This window comes from Loxodonta africana, chromosome 14 (assembly GCF_030014295.1).
Source record: "Loxodonta africana isolate mLoxAfr1 chromosome 14, mLoxAfr1.hap2, whole genome shotgun sequence".
In the NCBI taxonomy this organism is placed as follows: Eukaryota; Metazoa; Chordata; class Mammalia; order Proboscidea; family Elephantidae; genus Loxodonta; species Loxodonta africana.
In genome coordinates, this window is record NC_087355.1 from 49,647,116 (window position 1) to 49,668,525 (window position 21,410).

General features: G+C 38.1%; 1 protein-coding gene across 28 annotated transcripts in view; it reads left to right on the top strand.

The window, feature by feature from the left end:
- Positions 1 to 88: 88 nt before the first annotated feature.
- Positions 89 to 21,410, top strand: part of VPS13B (vacuolar protein sorting 13 homolog B) — a 916,907-nt gene continuing 895,585 nt past the window's right edge. For all 28 annotated transcript variants that reach the window (XR_010317809.1, XR_010317810.1, XR_010317811.1 and 25 more), the window contains exon 1: positions 89 to 235. Coding sequence is in view for 25 of the 28 variants with exons in the window: in XM_064267936.1 (XP_064124006.1) it covers positions 89 to 235 (147 nt within the window). In the remaining 3 variants the exon portion in view is untranslated. The remainder of the gene's footprint in view (positions 236 to 21,410) is intronic.

A 21,410-nucleotide genomic window follows, 5' to 3' on the forward strand; every position in this document is an offset into this window, starting at 1 on the left:
CCTTCGCTGCATTCCGACTCAATTACTTCTGACGTTTCTGTCTTTACTCCTTTCAGCTTTTGACTTTGATCCCTCTGCACCTTAAAAGATGCTGGAGTCATATGTGACTCCGATTTTAATGAGCTACGTGAATCGCTACATCAAGAACTTAAAGCCCTCGGATTTGCAGCTTTCACTATGGGGTGGAGACGTTGTTCTCAGCAAGCTCGAATTAAAATTGGATGTGCTGGAACAGGTAAACTGTATAACTTCATTGACTGGAAACATTTTCAACTTGTTTAGAAGTAATCAGTTGTTTTCTTCTCCGACTTTATGCTTTAAAAAATTTACTTTTTCTGCTAACATATTTTAGAGTACCCTGAAACTGGAGACCTTACTTGACAGAATATGTTTTAGTTATGGTTTGTTCCTAGCGATGGTTTGTTAGGATTCCTAAAAGTTTTGATTGAAGGGAAAACAATTTCAGTTTTCTTGTCGGAATTATTCAGCCTCTTTGCTCAAGTCTCAGGCATCACCAGCTATGCTAATTTACATCTCCAAGATTCTGTCTGAAGAATCTTGGGAAATATTACATTCTCACTCTCCTTTTGGGGGAATGGAAGGGTCCCGAAGGCAGCAAGGCCTGCCTGTCTCAGTAGGAAGGAACTTCCTCTTGGAATCTGCATAGTAATGGGTAGGCGCAGCTGGAGAATAGCAGCAAAATTTTTCCTTAATCACATCTTTTTAGTTTCTTTTCTTTTTTTAACTTGAGGATGGTCTCATGCAAATGAACTGTCAACTTCGAAGTTCACATGTTCACTAATTTATTCGGAACTCTGTTCATCTTGAGGATAGAAAAATTACCTGTGGAAACTCAGAAGAACCAGAGACCAACTGCTTTTTAGTAGATGAGGGAAGAGTTCATCTGATGCTGATAGTTGCTAATTTTTATTTATGTTCCATTGCCTTTTCTGTTTTTGAATAATCTGGAGTTAGCATTAAGAAGTAATCCTTTCGGTTCTCTTCCCTTTCCTACCCGAGATTAATTCAGTGTCTTATTATTTTTATTTTGTTTATTGAGGCAGAAATCCTAAGTATACAGCTCAGTTTTTACATATGTGTACACATCTGTAACTACTATCCAGATAAAAAAAATAGACTATATACGGAAAAGGCTTCCCTGTGCTCTGTAGTAATCAGTACCCTCCACCTCCAAAAGGTATTACAATAATCTGACTTCTTTCAACATAGATAAGGAGCCCTGGTGGTGAAATTGTTAAGGTCATGGGTGCTAAACGAAAGGTCAGCAGTTCAAACCCACCAGTGGCTATTGGGAGAAAAGACCTGGTGATCTGCTTCCGTAAAGATTACAGCCCAGGAAACCCTATGGAGCAGGTCTGCCCTATCATGTAGGCTTGCTGTGGGTTGGAATTGACTCGATGGGACACAACAACATCAACACAGATAAGTTTTACCTGTTTTTTAAACCTCAAAGAATTAGAATCATACTCATTGTCTTCTTTCACTCAGAATGACATCTATGATTAACTCATGTTGTTACAAGAGCGGTAGTTTTTTTTATTGCTTTGTAGTATTCCATTATATAAAGATAATACAGTTTACTTATCTACTGTTGATAGACAATTGGGTTGTTTTTAATTTTTAGCTATTATGAGAAAGCTGCTGTGAACATTCTTTTACATGTCTTTTGGTGGACGTATTTATTGATTTCCGTTAGGAATATACCTAGGAGAGTGTCTTGGTCATCTAGTGCTGCTTTAACTGAAATACCACAAGTGGATGGCTTTAACAAAGGGAAGTTTATTCTATCATGGTCCAGTAGGCTAGAAGTCTGGATTCAGGGCGCCGGCTCCAGGGGAAGGCTTTCTCTTTCTGTTGGCACTGGAGGAAGGTGCTTGTCATCCGTCTTCCCTTGATCTGGGAGCATCTCAGCTCGGGAACCTCAGGTCCAAAGGACATGCTCTGCTCCCAGGACTACTTTCTTGGCAGTATGAGCTCCTAGTGTTTCTCTGCTTGCTCCTCTCTTTTTTATCTCAAAAGAGATTGGCTGAAGATACTATCTAGTAGATTTCATCAGTATAACTGCCACTAATCCATCTCATTAGGAAACCTGGTGGCATAGTGGTTAAGAGCTACAGCTGCTAACCAAAAGGTCAGCAGTTTGGATCCACTAGGCGCTCCTTAGAAACTCTGTGGGGTAGTTGTACTCTGTCCTATAGGGTCGCTATGAGTCGGAGTAGACTTGATGGCAATGGGTTTGGTTTGGGTTTTAATCCATCTCATTGTAGTGATAGGATTTGCAACACATAAGGAAATCACATCAGATGACAGAATGGTAGACAGTCCTACAATACTGGGAATCATGGTCCAGCCAAATTGATACACATGTTTTTGGGGGGACATAATTCAATCCATGACAGTGGAATTACTGGCTCATAGAGTAGACATATTTAACTTTAATTGTTGTCGTTGAGTTGATTTCGACTCATGGTGACTTCTTGCGTGCAGAGTAGAACTGCACCATAGGATTTTCAAGGTTATGCCCTTTCAAAGCAGATTGCCAGGCCTGCCTTCTGGGGTATCTTTGGGTGGGTTTGAGCTGCCAACCTTCCAATTAGTGGTTGAGCACTTAATCATTTGCACCACACAGGGACTCCTTAGCTTGAATTACCCCATTGTCATCGAGTCAATTCCAACTCACAGAGACCCTATAGGACTAGAGTAGAACTGCGCCATGGGGTTTCCAAGGAGCAGCTGGTGGATTCGAACTGCTGCTCTTTTGGTTAGGTGCCGAACTCTTAACCACTCTGCCACCTTAGCTTTAATAACCAAACCCAGTGCCGTCGAGTCGATTCTGACTCATAGCAACCCTATAGGACAGAGTAGAGCTGCCCCAAAGAGTTTCCAAGGAGCACCTGGTGGATTCGAACTGCCAACCCTTTGGTTAGTAGCTGTAGCTCTTAACCACTACGCCACCAGGGTTTCCTTAGCTTTAATAGATCCTGCCAAATAGTTTTCCAAAGTGGTTGTTTCATCATAGTTTTACCAACAGTATGAGAGTCCCAGTGACTTCACATTTTTGCTACCACTTGTTATGTTTCTTTTAATTTTAGCCTTTCTCGTGGGTATGAAGTGATGTCACATTGTAATTTTAGTTTGCATTTGCCCTGTGACTAAGGATGTTGAACACTTTTTCATATGCTTACTGGCTATTTGGATGTCTTCTTTTGTGAAGTATCTAAGTCTTTTTCCCTTTTTTAAAAAAATTGGATTTTATGCCTTTTTCTTATTGATGTGTAGGAGTTCTTTATATATTTTGAAAGAAGTACGTTGCCATATATGTGTTCTGCACGGGTTTTTTCCCATTCTGTGCCTTGTCTTTTTACTCTCTTAAAGGTGTCTTTTGGTGAATAAGAGTCGATAATTTTATGGGAGTCCAATGTATTAATCTTTTCCTTTGTGGTTAATGCTTTTTGTCTTGTTTAAGAAGTCATTGTGTGCCCCAAGGAGATGAAGATATTCGTCTGTGGTTTCTCCTAGAAGTTTTACTGTATTCTGTGATTCACCTTGAATTAATTTTTATGCATGTGTGAACTAGTGGTCAAGATGCATTTTTTTCTATGAATATTCAGTTGATCCATAACATTGCTTGAACCATTCCTTCCCTACTGAGCTACATTAATCCTTTGTTGTAAATCAAGTGGTCATATGTGTGTGGATTCTTTTCTGAACTCTTTATTCTGTTCACTGGTCTATTTGTGTATTCTTTTGTCAGTCCTTTTTTCTGTAGTTTTTGTTGTAAGTCTTGATATTTCATAGTGTAAGTCATACAACTTTGTTCTTTTTTCCCCTTAAGATTGTCATAACTGTTCTGTGCTGTATTATGTTTTTGGATTAGCTAATTGTAGAATTAATTTCCAATAAGAAAGAAACCTGTTGGGATTTTACTAGGGTTACATCGACGAATTGACATGTTAACATATATTGAATTGGTGTAATACCGAGTTTTTCAATCCACATACAGAGTATTGCTTTTCTTATTTTTAGGCCTTTAATGCCTTTTCAGCAATGTTTTGAAATTTTCAAAGAGGTTTTACACATCTTTCATAAAATTTATTTATTTTTTGATAATATATATACCATCATTTGTCTAAAAATTTTATTCTATAATACATTTGTTGTCAGTATATAGGAATATAATTGATGTCAGTATACCAAAAACCAAACCCATTGCCGTCAAGTCGATTTTGAGTCATAGTGACCCTATAGGACATGGTAGAACTGTCCTGTAGGGTTTCCAAAAAGCAAGTGGCTGGTGGATTCGAACTGCTGACCTTTTGGTTAGCAGCCTGAGCTCTTAACCACTTTGCCACCAGGGCTCCTCATGTTAGTATATTGACTGTCTATTTAGTGGGCTTTCTAACTTGTATAATACTTTATGGTAGGTTCTTTTGGATTGTCTATGCACACTATCATGTCATCTGCAAGTAATGACAGTTTTACATCTTTCTAATGCTTGTAGCTTTAATTTCTTTTCATTATTGCACTGTCTAGGACCTCTTATACAATGTTGAGTAGAGGTCAGGAGAGTAGACATTCTTTTTTGCTCCCAATTTCAATGGAAGATATTCAGTGTTTTACCATTAAGCACGTTGTTAACTGTAGATATGCTTTAGGAAAAGCCTAAAATATTTACTGTCTGGCCCTTTATCCAAAATGTTTGCCCCTTCTTGCTCTAAATTACCATATTTAATGGCATAAAGGTGGATTCTTTTGTTATTTACTTTAGCATTTGCTTTTAAATGTCTATAGGATCTGTAGTGATGTCTCCATTCATGATCATTTGTATTTTCTTCATCAGTGTTGCTAGAATTTTATCAGTGTTATTAATCTTTTCAAAGCTAATTTTTTACTTAAAATTTTTTTCTATTGTACTTCTGCTTTCTGTGTCATTTATTTTTGCTCTTAACGTTTATAATTTCTGTCCTTCCACTTTCTTTGGGTTTGGTTTGCTATTCTTAGCTTTCTGAGGTGGAAGCTTAGGTCATTAATTTTTTTCAATCTTTTCTACTCATTTACATGCATTGAACGCTATAAATTAAGCTGTGTCACACAGCATCTTATAGGTGTCTTTTCATTATCTTTTAGTTTAAAATATTTTATAATTTCCATTGTGATTTCTTTATTGATCCATGGGTTATTTAGAAGTGTGTACCTTAATTGCATAACATTTGGAGATTTACTAATTATCCTTCTGTTATTCATTTCAAATTTAATTCCACTGTGGTCAGCGATTTATGATTTTAATACTGTAAAATTTATGACTCAGTATATGGTGTGTTTTTGTAAATGTGAACTTGAAAAATATGTGCATTCTGTAGTTGTTTTTACAGTGGTATATGTGCTTCATTTACTTCAAATTGGTTAATAGAATTCTTCCTATCTTTTAAATCCATATGGATTTTCATTGCTTGTTTTATCAACTATTAGAAATGTTTTAAGATCACCAGCTATGATGGAGAATTTGTCTGTTTCTCCTTTTTAGTTTTAAGTTTCACTTTATGTATCTTTTTATAGTTTACAGAGCAAACTAGCTCATTAGCAGACTAGCTTCTCAGGGTTTCTCCAGTCTCTGTCAGACCAGTAAACCTGGTCTTTTTTTTTTTTTTTTTTTGTGAGTTAGAATTTTGTTCCACATTTTTCTCCAGCCCTGTCTGGGACCCTCTATTGCGATCCCTGTCAGAGCAGTTAGTGGTGGAAACTGGGCACCATCGAGTTGTGCTGTACTGGGTCTGGTGGAGGCTGTGGTACTTGTAGTACCTTTGGACTAGTCTTTCCCTTGTGTCTTTGGTTTTCTTCATTCTTCCTTGCTCCAGACAGGACAAGACCAGTGGAGTATCTTAGATGGCCGCTAACAAGCTTTTAAGGCCCCAGACGCTACTTACCAAAATAGAATGTAGAGCATTTTCTTTATACACTGTTATGCCAGTTGAACTAGATGTTCCCCGACACCGTGGTCCCTTCAGGGAGTTTGGATGCGTCTATGGAGTTTTCCTGACCTTGCCTTGGATAAGTTATGCTGACTTCCCCAGTTCACTTTATATATCTTCAAGTTATGTTACCAAGTTTGAAGCAGGCAGTCATGAAAGGGTTTTTAAGGGTTATTAACCATCCCATAATAGTTGTTTTTGAGGAAAGTCTACTCTTGCTACATTTTTGTTACAACTTTGACAGCACTTCACCATGATTAGTCAAATTCCCAGGTTTCTTCTCTTCTCTTGGCAGAAGGCCAAGGCGCAGGCGCACTGACTGAATCTACCTGCTGTATAACCTTCCTGGGGTGGCGATAGGAGCCATTGCCATTTTTTAGGGCTATGCGCAATATTTTTAGAGACGTGTGTAAAAACTCATTCACTAAAATTATGCCGACTGTGCACGCGTCACAAGACTGAAGATCCTCCCTTTACTGTTCACGCATATGTGTGCCACTCCCTATAAAAAGAGCAAATCTGCCCTGGTTCAGGGAGCTAACAGCCTTAGGTCCTGAGACCATGCCTGTCTCCCGGTTTGTAAACTAAATAAACCTTTCTGTTCTTCCAACCATGTGTCTGGCTGACTTCAGTTCGTTAGTCTACTTGACAAGAACATAATATTTGATGACTTCAAGTACATACAAATTTAGCATTGTTAACAAGTTAGTGTCACTGAATTATGCATGTGGAAATAGTTGAATTGATGAATGTTGTGTATGTTTTCACCACATTAAAAATTTAGCAAACAAAAATTTAGTATTGTTATATTAGTAATTCTTTTTGCCTTAGTCATTTCAATTGTACATTTTAAAAGTTATTCTTTCAGTTACTTACCCTAAAGATTAGAAAATGCTTATTTGACTTACTAAAATCTACCCCAAAGTACTACTTTTACCATTTCCTAAAAAAATACAAAACTCTTATAGCAGTTTAGCTGCGTATACACTTTTCTTGCTTTTTTAAAGTATTGTGGTCCTTCTTTCTCCTGTTTTGAGTTTAGTTTTTTCTTCTTTTCCTACTTGTTTTAGGTGAGAATTTAGCTTATTAAAGCATTTCATCTCTATTATTATATAAATTTCCCTCTAAATACTGTTTTAGCTGCATCCCATAAATTTTGGTATGTTGTATTTTTTCATTCAGTTCAAATGTTTTCTGATTTCCCTGTGATTTCTTTTACACGTTGGTTACTTAGGAGTGTGTTGTTTCTTTCCACATGTTTGCATTTCCCCCAAATTTTCCTGTTACAGATTTCTAATTTTATTCACTTGTGGTTGGAGAACATACTTGATTGAGGGTTAAAGTCATTGAGGTTTGTTTATGGTCTCACATATGGTCTATCCTGTAGAATGTTTTTTTTGCATTTGGAAGACTATAATTCTGTTTCTGTTGAGTGGAGTGTTCTATAGATGTCTGCTACATCTCATTAATTTATAGTTTTGTTCAAGTCTTTTATTTCCTTGTTGGTTTTCTTTCTAGTAATTTTATCCACAATTGAAAGTGGCTATTGAAGTCTCCAATATTATTGCTGAATTGTCTATTTCTCCCTTCATATCTATCAGTTTTTAGTTTATGTATTTTGGTCCTCTTTTTTTTTTTTAATTATTAGGCACATATGTGTTTTTAATTGTTATATCTTCCTGATGGCCTTCCCCTTTCATCATTATAAAATGTCATTTTTTGGCTCTTTTAAAAATACTTTTTCTCAAAGTCTGTTTTGTCTGATATTAGTATAACCACTCCAGTTTTCCTGTGGTAGCTGTTTGCATGGTATATCTTTTTCAATCCTTTTATTTTCATTCTGTTTGTGTCTTTGAATCTAATGTGTGAACGTATAGCTGGATCATATTATCAGTTTGACAACCTCTGTGTTTTGATTGGATTGTTTAGTCTGTTCCCATTTAATGTTATTTGAAATGTGAATATTTTCTAATGTAGCACTTGAATGATGTTTTTTACTTTTTGTTTTTAGTGGTTACTGTAGAGTTTACCATATATATCTTAACTTATCAGAATCTGCTTCAGATTTATACTACCTTATTTCCAGTAATATAGAGATATATTACTCTTATTTAGTTCTACCTCCTTTCCCCCTTTTTGTGGTATTATTGTTAAACATATTGCACCTATTAATATTATAAACCCAACAATACATTATTATAGTTATTACTTTGCCGTTTGTTGTCATTTTCTTAGCCCATTATAGCTTTGCTGTAACTCACTTTCTCTGTGCCATTATTTTCAAATATATCACACATTTATTTCTATATGTTATAGGCCCAACAATACTTTCTGTATATATTATTTTATACAGTAGCTTTTCAAATCAGTTAAGAGAAAAAGGAGAAAACTGTATGGATTTATAGTGCCTTTTATAATTACATAATTACTGGTGTTCTTTGCATGGATTTGTGTTACCATCTGGGGTCAGTTGCGTTCAGTCTTAGGAACGTCCTTTAGTATTTATTGTAAGTTGGGCCTGTTAACAACAATTTTCTCTGTTTTTATTTCTCTGTGAAAGTCTCTTATTTTGATTTCATTTTACTTTTTTAAATTGTGGTGGAAATATGTATAACAAACATTTGTCATTTCAGCATTTTTTTTACCGTTCGTTATCGCTGGTAAAATTTGGCCTCTATACATCTTCCAATTCAGATATTTCACTGTAAGTGGTATAATACAATATTTGTTCTTTTGTGACTGACTTAATTCATTTAGCATAGTGTTTTCAAGGTTCATCCAAGTCGTAGCATGTATTAAGACATCATTTCTCTTTACAGGTGAGTAATGTTCCATTGCACCACTTGTCTGTCAGTTTGTTGTACTGTGGTGGCTTGTGTGTTGCCACGGTGCTGCAAGCTGTGCCACTGGTAATTCAAATACCAGCAGGGTCGTCTCTGGTGGACAGGTTTCAGTGGAGCTTCCAGACAAAGACAGACTAGGAAGAAGGACTTGGCAGTCTACTTCTAAAAAAACTGACAAGTGAAAACTTAACGAACAGCAGTGGAACATTGTCTGATACACTGCGGGAACATGAGCCCCTCAAATCGGGTGCCCAGTCCAAAGAAAGGGGATCCAACAGAATGCAGAAATTATCAAACAATATCATTAATACCACATGCCAGTAAAATTTTACCGAAGATAACTGAAAAATGGTTGCAGTAGTACATGGACAGGGAACTGCCAGAAATTCAAGCCGGATTCAGAAGAGGATGTGGAATGAGAGATAGCATTGCTGATGTCAGATGAATCTTGGCTGAAAGCGGAAAATACCGGAAGGATATTTTCTTGTGTTTATTGACTATGCAAAGGCATTCAACTATGTGGATCATAACAAATTATGGATAACATTGTGAAGAATGAGAACTCCAGAACACTTAATTGTGCTATGAGGAACATGTTCCTAGACCAAGGGACAGTCGTTCATATAGAGCAAGGGGATGCTGCAGGGTTTAAAATCAGGAAAGGTGTGCATTAGGGTTGTATCATTTCAGCACACTTATTCAATCCGTAAGCTGAGCACATAATTAGAAAAGCTGGACTGTATGAGGAAGAATGGGGCATCAGGATTGGAGGAAGACTCATTAACAACCTGCAATATGCAGATGACACAATATGCTTGTGGAAAGTGAAGAGAACTTGAAGTACTTACTGATGAAGATCAAAGACCAGAGCCTTCATTATGAATTACACCTTGTCATGTATTGAATTGTGTCCCCCAAAAATACATATATCAATTCAACTAGGCCATGATTCCCGGTATTGTGTGATTGTCCATCATTTTGACCTCTGGTTTATGATCTTGCTATGTGTTACAATTCTACCTCTATGACGTTAATGAGGTGGGATATGTGACAGTTATGTTAATGAGACAGGACTCAATCTATGAGATTGGTATCATGGATTGAATTATGTTCCCCCAAAAATGTGTGTATCAGTTTAACTGGGCCATGATTCCCAGTGTTGTGTGATTGTCTTCTATTTTGTGATTGTAATTTTATGTTAAAGAGGATTGGGGTGAGATTGTAACATCCTTAGTAAAGTCACATCCCTGATCCAATGTGTGGCCTGCACCACCTTTTATCTTACAAGAGATAAAAGGAAAGGGAGGCCAGCAGAGAGTTGGGGACCTCATATCACCAAGAAAGCAGTGCTGGGAACAGAGTGAGTCCTTTGGACCCGGGGTCCCTGCATGGAGAAGCTCCTAGTGCGGGGAAGATTGATTAGAAGGCCGTCAGAGAGAGAAAGTCTTTCCCTGGAGCTGATGCCCTGAATTTAGACTTTTAGCTTACTTCACTGTAAAGAAATAAATTTCTCTTTGTTAAAGCCACCCACTTGTGGTATTTCTGTTATAGCAGCATGGGATGACTAAGACAATTGGATTGTGCACTGAGCCAATATCTTTTTTTTTTTTAATAATTTTTATTGTGCTTTAAGTGAAGGTTTACAAATCAAGTCAGTCGCTCACATAAAAACTTATATACACCTTGCTACATATTCCCACTTATTCTCCCCTCCATGAGACAGCCCGCTTCTCGCTTCCACTTTCTCTTTTCGTGTCCATTTTGCCAACTTCTAAGCCCCTCTACCCTCCCATCTCCCCTCCAGGCAGGAGGTGCCAACATAGTCTCAAGTGTCCACCTGATCCAAGTAGTTCACGCCCCACCAGCATCCTTCTCCAAACCATTGTCCAGTCCAATCCATGTCTGACGAGTTGGCTTCGGGAATGGTTCCTGTCCTGGGCCAACAGAAGGTCTGGGGGCCATGACCACCGGCGTCCTTCTAGTCTCAGTCAGACCATTAAGTCTGGTCTTTTAATGAGAATTTCGGGTCTGCATCCCACTGTTCTCCTGTTCCCTCAGGGGTTCTCTGTTGTGTTCCCTTTCAGGGCAGTCATCGGTTGTAGCCGGGTACCGTCCAGTTCTTCTGGTCTCAGGATGATGTAGTCTCTGGTTCATACAGCCCTTTCTGTCTCTTTGGCCCGTTATTACCTTGTGTCCTTGGTGTTCTTCATTCTCCTTTGATCCAGGTGGGTTGAGACTCATTGATGCATCTTAGATGGCTGCGTGCTAGCGTTTAAGACCGCAGACACTACTCTTCAAAGTGGGATGCAGAACGTTTTCTTAATAGATTTTATTATGCCCCTTGACTTAGATGTCCCCTGAAACCATGGTCCCCAAACCCCTGCCCCTGCTATGCTGGCCTTCAAAGAATTCAGTTTATTCAGAAAACTTTGTTTTTGGTTTAGTCCAGTTGTGCTGACCTCCACTGTGTTGAGTGTTGTCCTCCTTCCTTTCACCTAAAGCAGTTCTTATCTACTATCTATTTAGTAAATACCCCTCTCCCGCTCTCCCTCCCTCCCTCCCCCATCTCGTAACCACAAGAGAGTGTGTTCTCAGTTTAAACTATTTCTCTCTCTCTCTTTTTTTTTTTTTTTTATAATAGTGGTCTTATACAATATTTGTTCTTTTGCAGCTGACTAATTTCACTAAGCATAATATCTTCCAGGTTTCTCCATGTTATGAAATGTTCCATAGATTCGTCACTGTTCTTTATTGATGCATAGTATTCTATTTTTTTTGGTATTCCATTGTGTGAATATACCATTATTTGTCCATTCATCTGTTGATGGGCACCTTGGTTGGTTCCATCTTTTTGCTCTTGTAAACAGTGCTGCAGTAAACATGGATGTGTATATATCTGTTTGTGTAAAGGCTGAGCCAATATCTTTTCAGATATAAAAGAGAGAAACCAGCAGAGAGACAGGGGGACCTCATACCAAGAAAGCATCGCTGGGAGCATAGCACGTCCTTTGGTCTTGGAGTTCCTGTGTGGAGGAGCTTTTAGTCCAGGGGAAGATTGAGGACAAGGACCGTCCTCCAGAGCTGACAGAGAGAAAGCCTTTTCCTAGAGCTGATGCCCTGAATTTGGACTTCTAGCCTATTAGACTATGAGAAAATAAATTTCTCTTTGTTGAAGGCATCCACTTGTGGTATTTCTGTTACAGCAGCACTAGATGACTAGTGCACACCTGAACATTAAGAAAACAAATTCTCACAGCTGGACCAATAAGCAACAGGACCACACCTTCCACCTAGCCACTCATGGGCAGCCATGAACCCCCTACCTTGGGTAGCACATAACCCCGTAGTGTAGCCAGATACCTATGGCTGCTGCAGTCACACTTACGTAGCCCTGCCTGTCTAGGACTGTATGTGAGAGACTGCACCACACACTTGGTGACTGACAACCTGGACTCCTGAGCTGAATCCACACAAGAAAATTAAATGGACTCCTGGGCTCATACACCTAGTAGCAGCTCTAGCCACCTTGTGGCAGAACGTGAGAGCTTCAAAGACACCAATAACCAATGTAGCTCACACGCTGAGCCTATCTGGCCAAAACAAAACAAAATGCTAGGAAACAGTAAGCAAACATAACAGTATATAAATATAACTTACTGATTGCTTGGAGACAACAGTCAGTATCAAATCACATAAAGAGGCAGATCATTATGGCTCCAGCAAGTGAACAAAACAAAGAACTAGGAAACCTCCCAGAGGAAGAGGCCTTAGAATTTGGAATTACTGGAGATAGAATTCAAAAAGACTAATATACAGAGAGCCCTTCGAGAGATCAGGAAGGAGATGAGGCAAAACACAGAACAAGCCAAGGAACACACAGACAAAGCAATAGAGGAACTTAAGAAGGTTATATAAGAGCAGAATGACAAATTTAACAGGCTGCAAGAAACAGAAATCCAAAAGATAAACAGTAAAATTTCAGGATTAGGCAACTCAATAGAAAGTCATAGGAGCAGAATTGAGGTAATGGAAGTTGGAATTAGTATGATTGAAGATAAAGCACTTGACACCAATTTACTTAAGGAAAAATTAGGTAAAGAATTAAAAAAAATGAAGAAACTCTAAGAATTATTTTGGACTCTGTTAAGAAGAATAATCTATGCGTGATTGGAGTACCAAAATGGGGGGTGAGAATAATGAAAATACAAAGAATTGTTGAAGATTTGCTGGTGGAAAACTTCCTTGATATCGTGAAATATGAGAAGGTATCGATCCAGGAAGCTCATTGAACCTCACACAGGGTAGATACTAAAGAGAAGTCACCAAAACATATTATAATCAAACTTGTGAAAACCAAAGATGAAGAGAAAATTAAGAGCAGCTAGGGATAAACGAAAACTCACCTTCAAAGGAAAGTCAATAAGACTAAGCTTTGACCACTCAGGGGAAATCATGTGGGCAAGAAGGCAGTGGGATGACATATCTGAAGTCTTGAAGGAAAAAAAATTGCAGCTGAGAATTGTATATCCAGCAAAACTGTCTCAAATATGAAGGTGAAATTAGGACATTTCCAGAAAAACAGAAGTTAAGGGAATTTTTAAAAAGGAAACCAAAATTACAGGAAATACTGAAGGGAGTCCTACAACTAGAGAACCAGTGATATCAGATAACAACCCAAGACTAGAAGACAGGGCCGAATAACCAGATATCAACCCACACAGGGGGTGTCTTAGTCTTCTAGTGCTGCCATAACAGAAATACCGCAAACGGATAGTTTTAACAAAGAGAAATTTATTTCCTCACAGTAAAGAAGGCTAGAAGTCCAAACTCAAGATGTCAGCTCCAGGGGAAGGCTTTCTCTGTCAGCTCTAGTAGAAGGTCCTTTTCCTCCTCAGTCTTCCCGTGGCCGAGGAGCTTCTCATGCACAGGGACCCCAGGTCTAAATGACACGCTCTGCTCCTGATGCTGCTTTCTTGGTGGTATGAGGTCCCTGACTTTCTGCTTGCTTGCCTTTTATCTCTTGAGAGATAAAAGGTGGTGCAGGCCATACCCCAGGGAAACTCCCTTTACCTTGGTTTGGGGAGGTGACCTGAGTAAGGGTGGTGTTAGAATCCCACCCTAATCCTCTCAACATAAAATTACAGTTACAAAATGGAGGACAACCACACAATACAGGGAATCATGGCCCAGCCAAATAGATAAATTTTCTGAGGGACATAATTGTTCATGACAGGAAGGCACAAAAATGAGTAAATAAAACATTTAAAAAATTACAGAATTATGTTTCAAAAGTGGGAATTGAGAATTAAAAGGAAATCATTTGTGGTTCTGTTAAACAAGATCTGCTGTTATTAAAAAATAATGTGTGAGTATATTGTCATTTAGGTCTCACAACAGCCTTGTGATGAGGAAACGGTATGGTTTATAGTCTAATATAATTGGACCTCCAACATGGACCCTGTGGTTAAATATCCCATGTTCTAATATACAATGCTGTCTCTTGTATTAATGTTTAATTAGTAGCTCATTGAGCATTTTAATGATACTAAGGCCTTGAGTTTGATTCAGGCATCCTTTAACTTTGTCCTGAGAAAATCTGATTGTACCCATGGACAACCACACTTGATAGCCATTTTACAAATATATCACTGTCGCACAAGTCAGGGGGTGTTAGAGGTGAAATGTAATTTGCTCATTGTCCAAATATATGCATAACCAGTGGAAATATATCCAGTGCTCATAATGGACATATTCAGGCAGTGTAGTAGTGGTTATTAATGTTAAACTGTTTTACAACTTATATTTTTTGTTGTTGAGAATATACACTGATTTAACTTTCTCTATTTGTAGAATTCAGTGACATTAATTACATTCTTTTAGTTGTGCAACTGTTCTCATCCTCCTTTTCTTTCTTGTTTCTCCATTACCCCTTTGTTTCCTATATAATCTTTCAGGTCGCTGTTGTTAATTTGATCCCATATAGATATGCCTTAAAAGAGCTCAGTGCTTAAAGCAGACATTCTTTACTAGTTAAGCTAAACTAGTGTTTGGTTTTAAGAAGACTTCTGGGGATGCTTTTGGTTTAAGTTCTAAGTTTAAAGATTATCTCAGGGCAGTAGTTTCAGGGGTTCATCCACCCTCTGTGGCTCCAGAAACCTGGAATTCCATTTGGTTTTGAAATTCTGCTCAGCATTTACCATTTTGACCAGAATTTTTCTATAGAGGCTTTGAACAAGATGTTAAGTAATGGTAGCCAGCAGGCACTATCCAATTCTTCTCTTCTCATGGCAAAGGGGACAGTTGTTCATGGAGGCTATTAGCCACATATTACATTTCTTCCTCCTATTCTAATAGTGGTTATTCTTGCAACTACTAAATATTTAGTTTTGAATCCTGGCTTTTCTAGTTGAGTCTCCTGGAGAAATTACTTGACCTTTTCCATGCCTCAGATTTTATATCAGTAAAGTTGGGATGTGGATCATAATAAATTATAGACAACACTGTGAATGATGGGAATGCCAGAATACTTAATTGTGCTCATGTGGAACATGTACATAGACCAGGAGGCAGTCGTTTGAATGGAACAAGGTGATACCACGTAGTATAGAATCAGGAAAGATGTGTGTCAGGGTTGTACCCTTTTACCGTACTTAATTTGTATGCTGCACATATAATCTGAGAAGGTGGACTATATGAAGAAAAACGGGGCATCAAAATTGGTGCAAGACTCATTAACAACCTGCTATATGCAGGTGACACATCCTTGCTAGCTGAAAGCGAAGAGGGCTTGAAACACTTAGTGATGAAGATAAAAGACTACAACCTTCAGTATGGGCTGCACCTTAACATAAAGAAAACAGAAGTCCGCACAATTGAACCAATAAGCGACTTCATGATAAATGGAGAAAATATTGAAGTTGTTAAGGATTTTATTTTATTTGGATCCATAATCAACACCCACAGAGGCATCAGTTGAGAAATTAAACAATGTAATGGATTGGGCACATTTGCTGCAAAAGACCTCTTTAAAGTGTTGAAAAGCAAAGATATTATTGAGGACCAAGGTGCGCCTGCCCCAGCCATGATATTTTCAATTGCCTTACGTGCATGTGAAAGCTAGGCACTGAATAAGGAAGATGGAAGAACAATTGGTGTTTTTGAATTATGGTGTTGGTGAAGAATATTGAATATACCATGGACTACAGTAAGAATGAACAGGTCTTCCTCGGAAGAAGTCATGCTGAGTGCTTCTTGTAAGTGAGGTTGGTGAGACTTTGTCTCACATACTTTGGACATGGTATCAGGAAAGAGCAGTCCCTGGAGAAGGACATCATGCTTGGTAAGGTAAAGGGTCAACGAAAAAGAGGAGGACCCTCAAGGAGATGGACTGACTCAGTGACTGCAACAGTGGGCTCAAACATGGCAATGATGTTAGGATGACGCAGGACTGGGAAGTGTTTTGTTTTGTTGTACATAGGGTCGCTTGGAGTTGGAACTGACTCAGCAGCACCTAACAACAACGACAAAGTTGGGATAATAGTAGCATTTAACTTTTGGGGTTGCTTGAGGATTAATTGCAGAAACAATTAAATAAGTGCTTAGAACAGTGCCTCATATATAGTGAGTGCTCAGTAAATATTGTCTTTGTTACAAACATTGATCAGTATAAGCTTGCGTCACCTGATGAATGCTTAGAGGAGTTACTGCATCTTTAAAATTAATGTAATAATGATAAATATTTAAATATTATGACATTCTAGTAGAGTAGAATAGTAGAAATAGAGTTTTAGTATTTTGACCTTAAAAAAAAAAATGATTAAAGACATAAATTAGGTGCACGCATTGGTAATAACAATAATAGCATCTTTGTAATGATTTCTTTATGAGCAATTCAGTGTTCTAAGAACTTTATATGAATTAATTCTTTTAATCTTCAATGATAGTGTAACTAACCAAATTTTAAAGGTAAAGAAACTGAGGCACAGGTACTTGAAACAGCATGCCCTGTATCATTCATCTAGTAAGTTCTAGAGCTAGGTTGGACTTGAATCCGTGTTTGGTGGCACCAGAGTTATTGGTATTCACCCTTTTTAAATTTAGTGGTATTGCTATTAATTTGATAAACTGAGTCAGACAATAGTTAATTCCTCCATGTTATGAAATGTTTCACAGATTCATCATTGTTCTTTATTGATGCGTAGTATTCCATTGTGTGAATATACTATAATTTATTTATCCATTCACCTGTTGATGGGCACCTTGGTTGACTCCGTCGTTTTGCTATTGTAAACAGTGCTGCAGTGAACATGGGTGTGCACATATCTGTTTGTGTAAAGGCTCTTTTTTTTTTTTTTTAAATTTTTATTGTGTTTTAAGTGAAAGTTTACGAATAAGTCAATCTCTCATACAAAAATTTACATACATCTTGCTGGGTACTCCTAGTTGCTTTCCCCCTAATGAGACAGAATGCTCCCTCCCTCTACTCTCTTTTTTTGTGTCCGTTGTGCCAGCTTCTGTTTCCCTCTACCCCCTCATCTCCCCTCTAGCCAGGAGCTACCTACATAATCTCATGTGTCTACTTGATCCAAGAAGCTCACTTCTCACCAGTATCATTTTCTGTCCCGTTGTCCAGTCCAGTCCCTGTTTGAAGAGTTGGCTTTGGGGATGGTTACTGTCTTGGGCTAACAGAAGGTGTGGGGATCATGACCTCCGGAGTCCCAGTCTCAGTCAGACCATTAAGCCTGGTCTTTTCATGAGAATTTGAGGTCTGCATCCCACTGCTCTCCTGTTCCCTCAGGGGTTCTCTGTTGTGTTCTCTGTTATGGCAGTCATTGGTTGTACGAGGCACCATCTAGTTCTGGTCTCATTTAGTTCTTCTGATGTAGCCTCTGGTTTATGTCCCCCTTTCTGTCTGTTGGGCTCATAATCTCTTGCCTTTTTGGTGTTCTTCATCCACCTTTGCTCCACGTGGGTTGAATCCAATTGATGCATCCTAGATGGCTGCTTGCTTGTGTTTAAGACCCCAGACGCCACTCTTCAAAGTGGGATGCAGAATGTTTTCTTAATAGATTTTATTATGCCAGTTGGCTTAGATGTCCCCTGAAACCATGGTCCCCAAACCCCTGCCCCTGCTATGCTGGCCTTTGAACCGTTGGTTTTTTCAGGAAACTGCTTTTGGTTTAGTCCCATTGTACCGACCTCTCCTGTATTGTGTGTTATCTTTGCCTTCACCTGAAATAGTTCTTATCTACTATCTAATGAATGAAAATGCATCTCCCTCCTTCCCTCTCTCCCGCCCTCCCCACTCTCATAACCATCAAAGAATATTTTCTTCTCTGTTTAAACGGTTTTTCAGGTCCTTATAATAGTGGTGTCATATAATATTTGTCCTTTTGCAATTGAGGAAACCCTGGTGGCATAGTGGGTTAAGTGCTACGGCTGCTAACCAAAGGGTCGGCAGTTTGAATCCACCAGGCCCTCCTTGGAAACTCTATGGGGCAGTTCTACTCTGTCCTATAGGGTCACTATGAGTTGGAATCGATTTGATGGCATTGGGTTTAGTTTTTTGGGTTTTTTTTTTGCAATTGACTAATTTCACTCAGCATAATGCCTTCCAGATTCCTCCGTGTTATGAAATATTTCACAGATGCGTCTTTGTTCTTGATCGATGCGTAGTATTCCATTGTGTGAATATACCATAATTTATTTATCCATTCACCCGCTGATGGGCACCTAGGTTGCTTCCATCTTTTTGCTGTTGTAAACAGTGCTCCACTGAACATGGGTGTGCATATATCTGTTCATGTAAAGGCTCTAGGATATATTCCAAGGAGTGAGATCGCATGGTAGTTCTATTTCTAGCTTTTTAAGGAAGCTCTGATTTGATTTCCACAATTGTTGTACCATTTTACATTCCCCCCCCCAGCAATGTATAAGTGTTCCAGGCTCTCCACAGCCACTCCAACATTTATTATTTTGTGTTTTTTGGATTAATGCCAGCCTGGCTGGAGTGAGATGGGATCTCATTGTAGTTTTGATTTGCATTTCTCTAATGGTTAATGATCATGAGCATTTCCTCATGTATCTGTTAGGAGGCTGAATATCTTCTTTAGTGAAGTGTCAGCTCATATCCTTTACCCATTTTTTAATTGGGTTATTTGTCTTTTGGTGGTTTAGTTTTTGCACTATTATGTAGATTTTAGAGATCAGATGCTTGTCGGAAATGTCATAGCTAAAGACTTTTTTTAGTCTGTAGGTAATCTTTTTACTCTTTTGGTGAAGTCTTTGGATGAGCATAGGTGTTTGATTTTTAGGAGCTCCCAGTTATCTCATTTCTCTTCTGCATTTTTAGTAATATTTTGTGTACTGATTATGCCATGTATTAGGGCTCCTAATGTCCATATTTTTTCTTCCATTATCTTTATTGTTTTAGATTTAATATTTAGGTCTTTGATCCGTTTTGAGTTCGTTTTTGTGCATGGTGTGAGGTATATAGGTCTTGTTTCATTTTTTTGCAGATGGATGTGTAGTTGCGCCAGCTCCATTTGTTCAACAGACTGTCTTTTCCCCATTTAACAGACTTTGAGCCTTTGTCAAATATCAACTGCTCATATGTGGCTGGATTCATGTCTGGATTCTCAATTCTGTTCCATTGGTCCATGTATCTGTTATTGTACCAGTACCAGGCTGTTTTGACTAGTGTGGCAGTATAATAGGTTCTAAAATCAGGCAGAGTGAGGCCTCCCACTTTGTTCTTCTTTTTCGGTAATGCTTTACTTGTCCGGGACCTCTTTCCCTTCCATATGAAGTTGGTGCTGTGTTTCTCCATCTCATTAAAAAATGTTATTGGAATTTGGATTAGAATTGCATTGTATCTATAGATCGCTTTTGGTAAAATAGACATTTTTACTATGTTAAGTCTTCCTATCCATGAGCAAGGTATGTTTTTCCACTTATGTAGATCTCTTTTGGTTTCTTGTAGTAATGTCTTGTAGTTTTCTTTGTATAGGTCTTTTACATCTTTGGTAAGGTTTATTCCTAAGTATTTTATCTTCTTGGGGGCTACTGTGAATGGTATTGATTTGGTCATTTCCTCTTTGATGTTCTTTTTGTTGGTGTAGAGGAATCCAACTGATTTTTGTATGTTTATCTTGTATCCTGATACTCTGCTGAACTCTTCTATTAGTTTCAGTAGTTTTCTTGAGGATTTCTTAGGGTTTTCTGTGTATAAGATCATGTCATCTGCAAATAGAGATAATTTTACTTCTTCCTTGCCAATCTGGATGCCCTTTATTTCTTTATCTAGCCTAATTGCACTGGCTAGGACCTCCAGCACAATGTTGAATAAGAGTGGTGATAAGGGGCATTGTTGTCTGGTTCCGGATCTCAAGGGGAATGCTTTCAGACTCTCTCCATTTAGGATGATGTTGGCTATTGGCTTTGTATAAAAGCCCTTTATTACGTTGAGGAATTTTTCTTCTATTTTGCTGAGAGTGTTTATCATGAATGAGTGTTGGACTTTGTCAGGTACCTTTTCTGCATGAATTGATAAAATCATGCATTTCTTGTCTTTTATTTATGATGGATTACATTGTTTTTCTAATGTTGAACCATCCCTGCATACCTGGTATGAATCCCACTTGGTCATGGTGAATTATGTTTTTGATATGTTCTTGAGTTCTCTTGGCTAGAGTTTTGTTGAGGATTTTTGCATCTACATTCATGAGGGATATAGGTCTATGATTTTCTTTTTTTGTGGTGTCTCTACCTGGTTTTGGTATCAGGGGCATGCTGCCTTCATAGAATGAGTTTGGGAGTATTCTGTCCTTCTCTGTGCTCTGAAATACCTTAAGTAATAGTGGTGTTAACTCTTCTCTGAAAGCTTGGTAGAGCTCTGTAGTGAAGCCATCAGGGCCAGGGCTTTTTTTTTGTTGGGAGTTTTTTGATTACCTTTTCAATCTCTTCTTTCGTTATGGGTTTGTTTAGTTGTTCTGCCTCTGTTTGTGTTATTTTAGGGTAGGTAGTGTGTTTCCAGAAATTCATCCATTTTTTTCTAGATTTTCAAATTTGTTAGAGTACAATTTTTCGTAGTAATCTGAGATGATTCTTTTAATTTCTTTTAGGTCTGTTTTGAAATCGTGCATGTCATTTCTTATTTCGCTTATTTGCTTCCTTTCCTGTTTTTCTTTTGTCAGTTTGGCCAGTGGTTTATTGAATTTGTTAAGTTTTTCAAAGAACCAGCTTTTGGTGTTGTTAGTTCTTTCAGTTGTTTTTCTGTTTTCTATTTCATTTAATTCTGCTCTAATTTTTATTATTTGCCTTCTTCTGGTTCCCGAGGGTTTGTTTTGTTGCACTTTATTTGTTCAAGTTGTAGGGATAATTCTTGGATTTTGTCCCTTTCCTATTTTTTATGTGTGCATTTATTGATATAAATTGTCCTCTGAGCACTGCTTTTGCTGTGTCCCAGAGGTTCTTATAGGAAGTGTTTTCATTCTCATTGGCTTCTATGAATTTGTTTATCCCATCCTTGATGTCTTCTATAACCCAGTCATTTTTGAGCAGGGTATTGTTCAGTTTC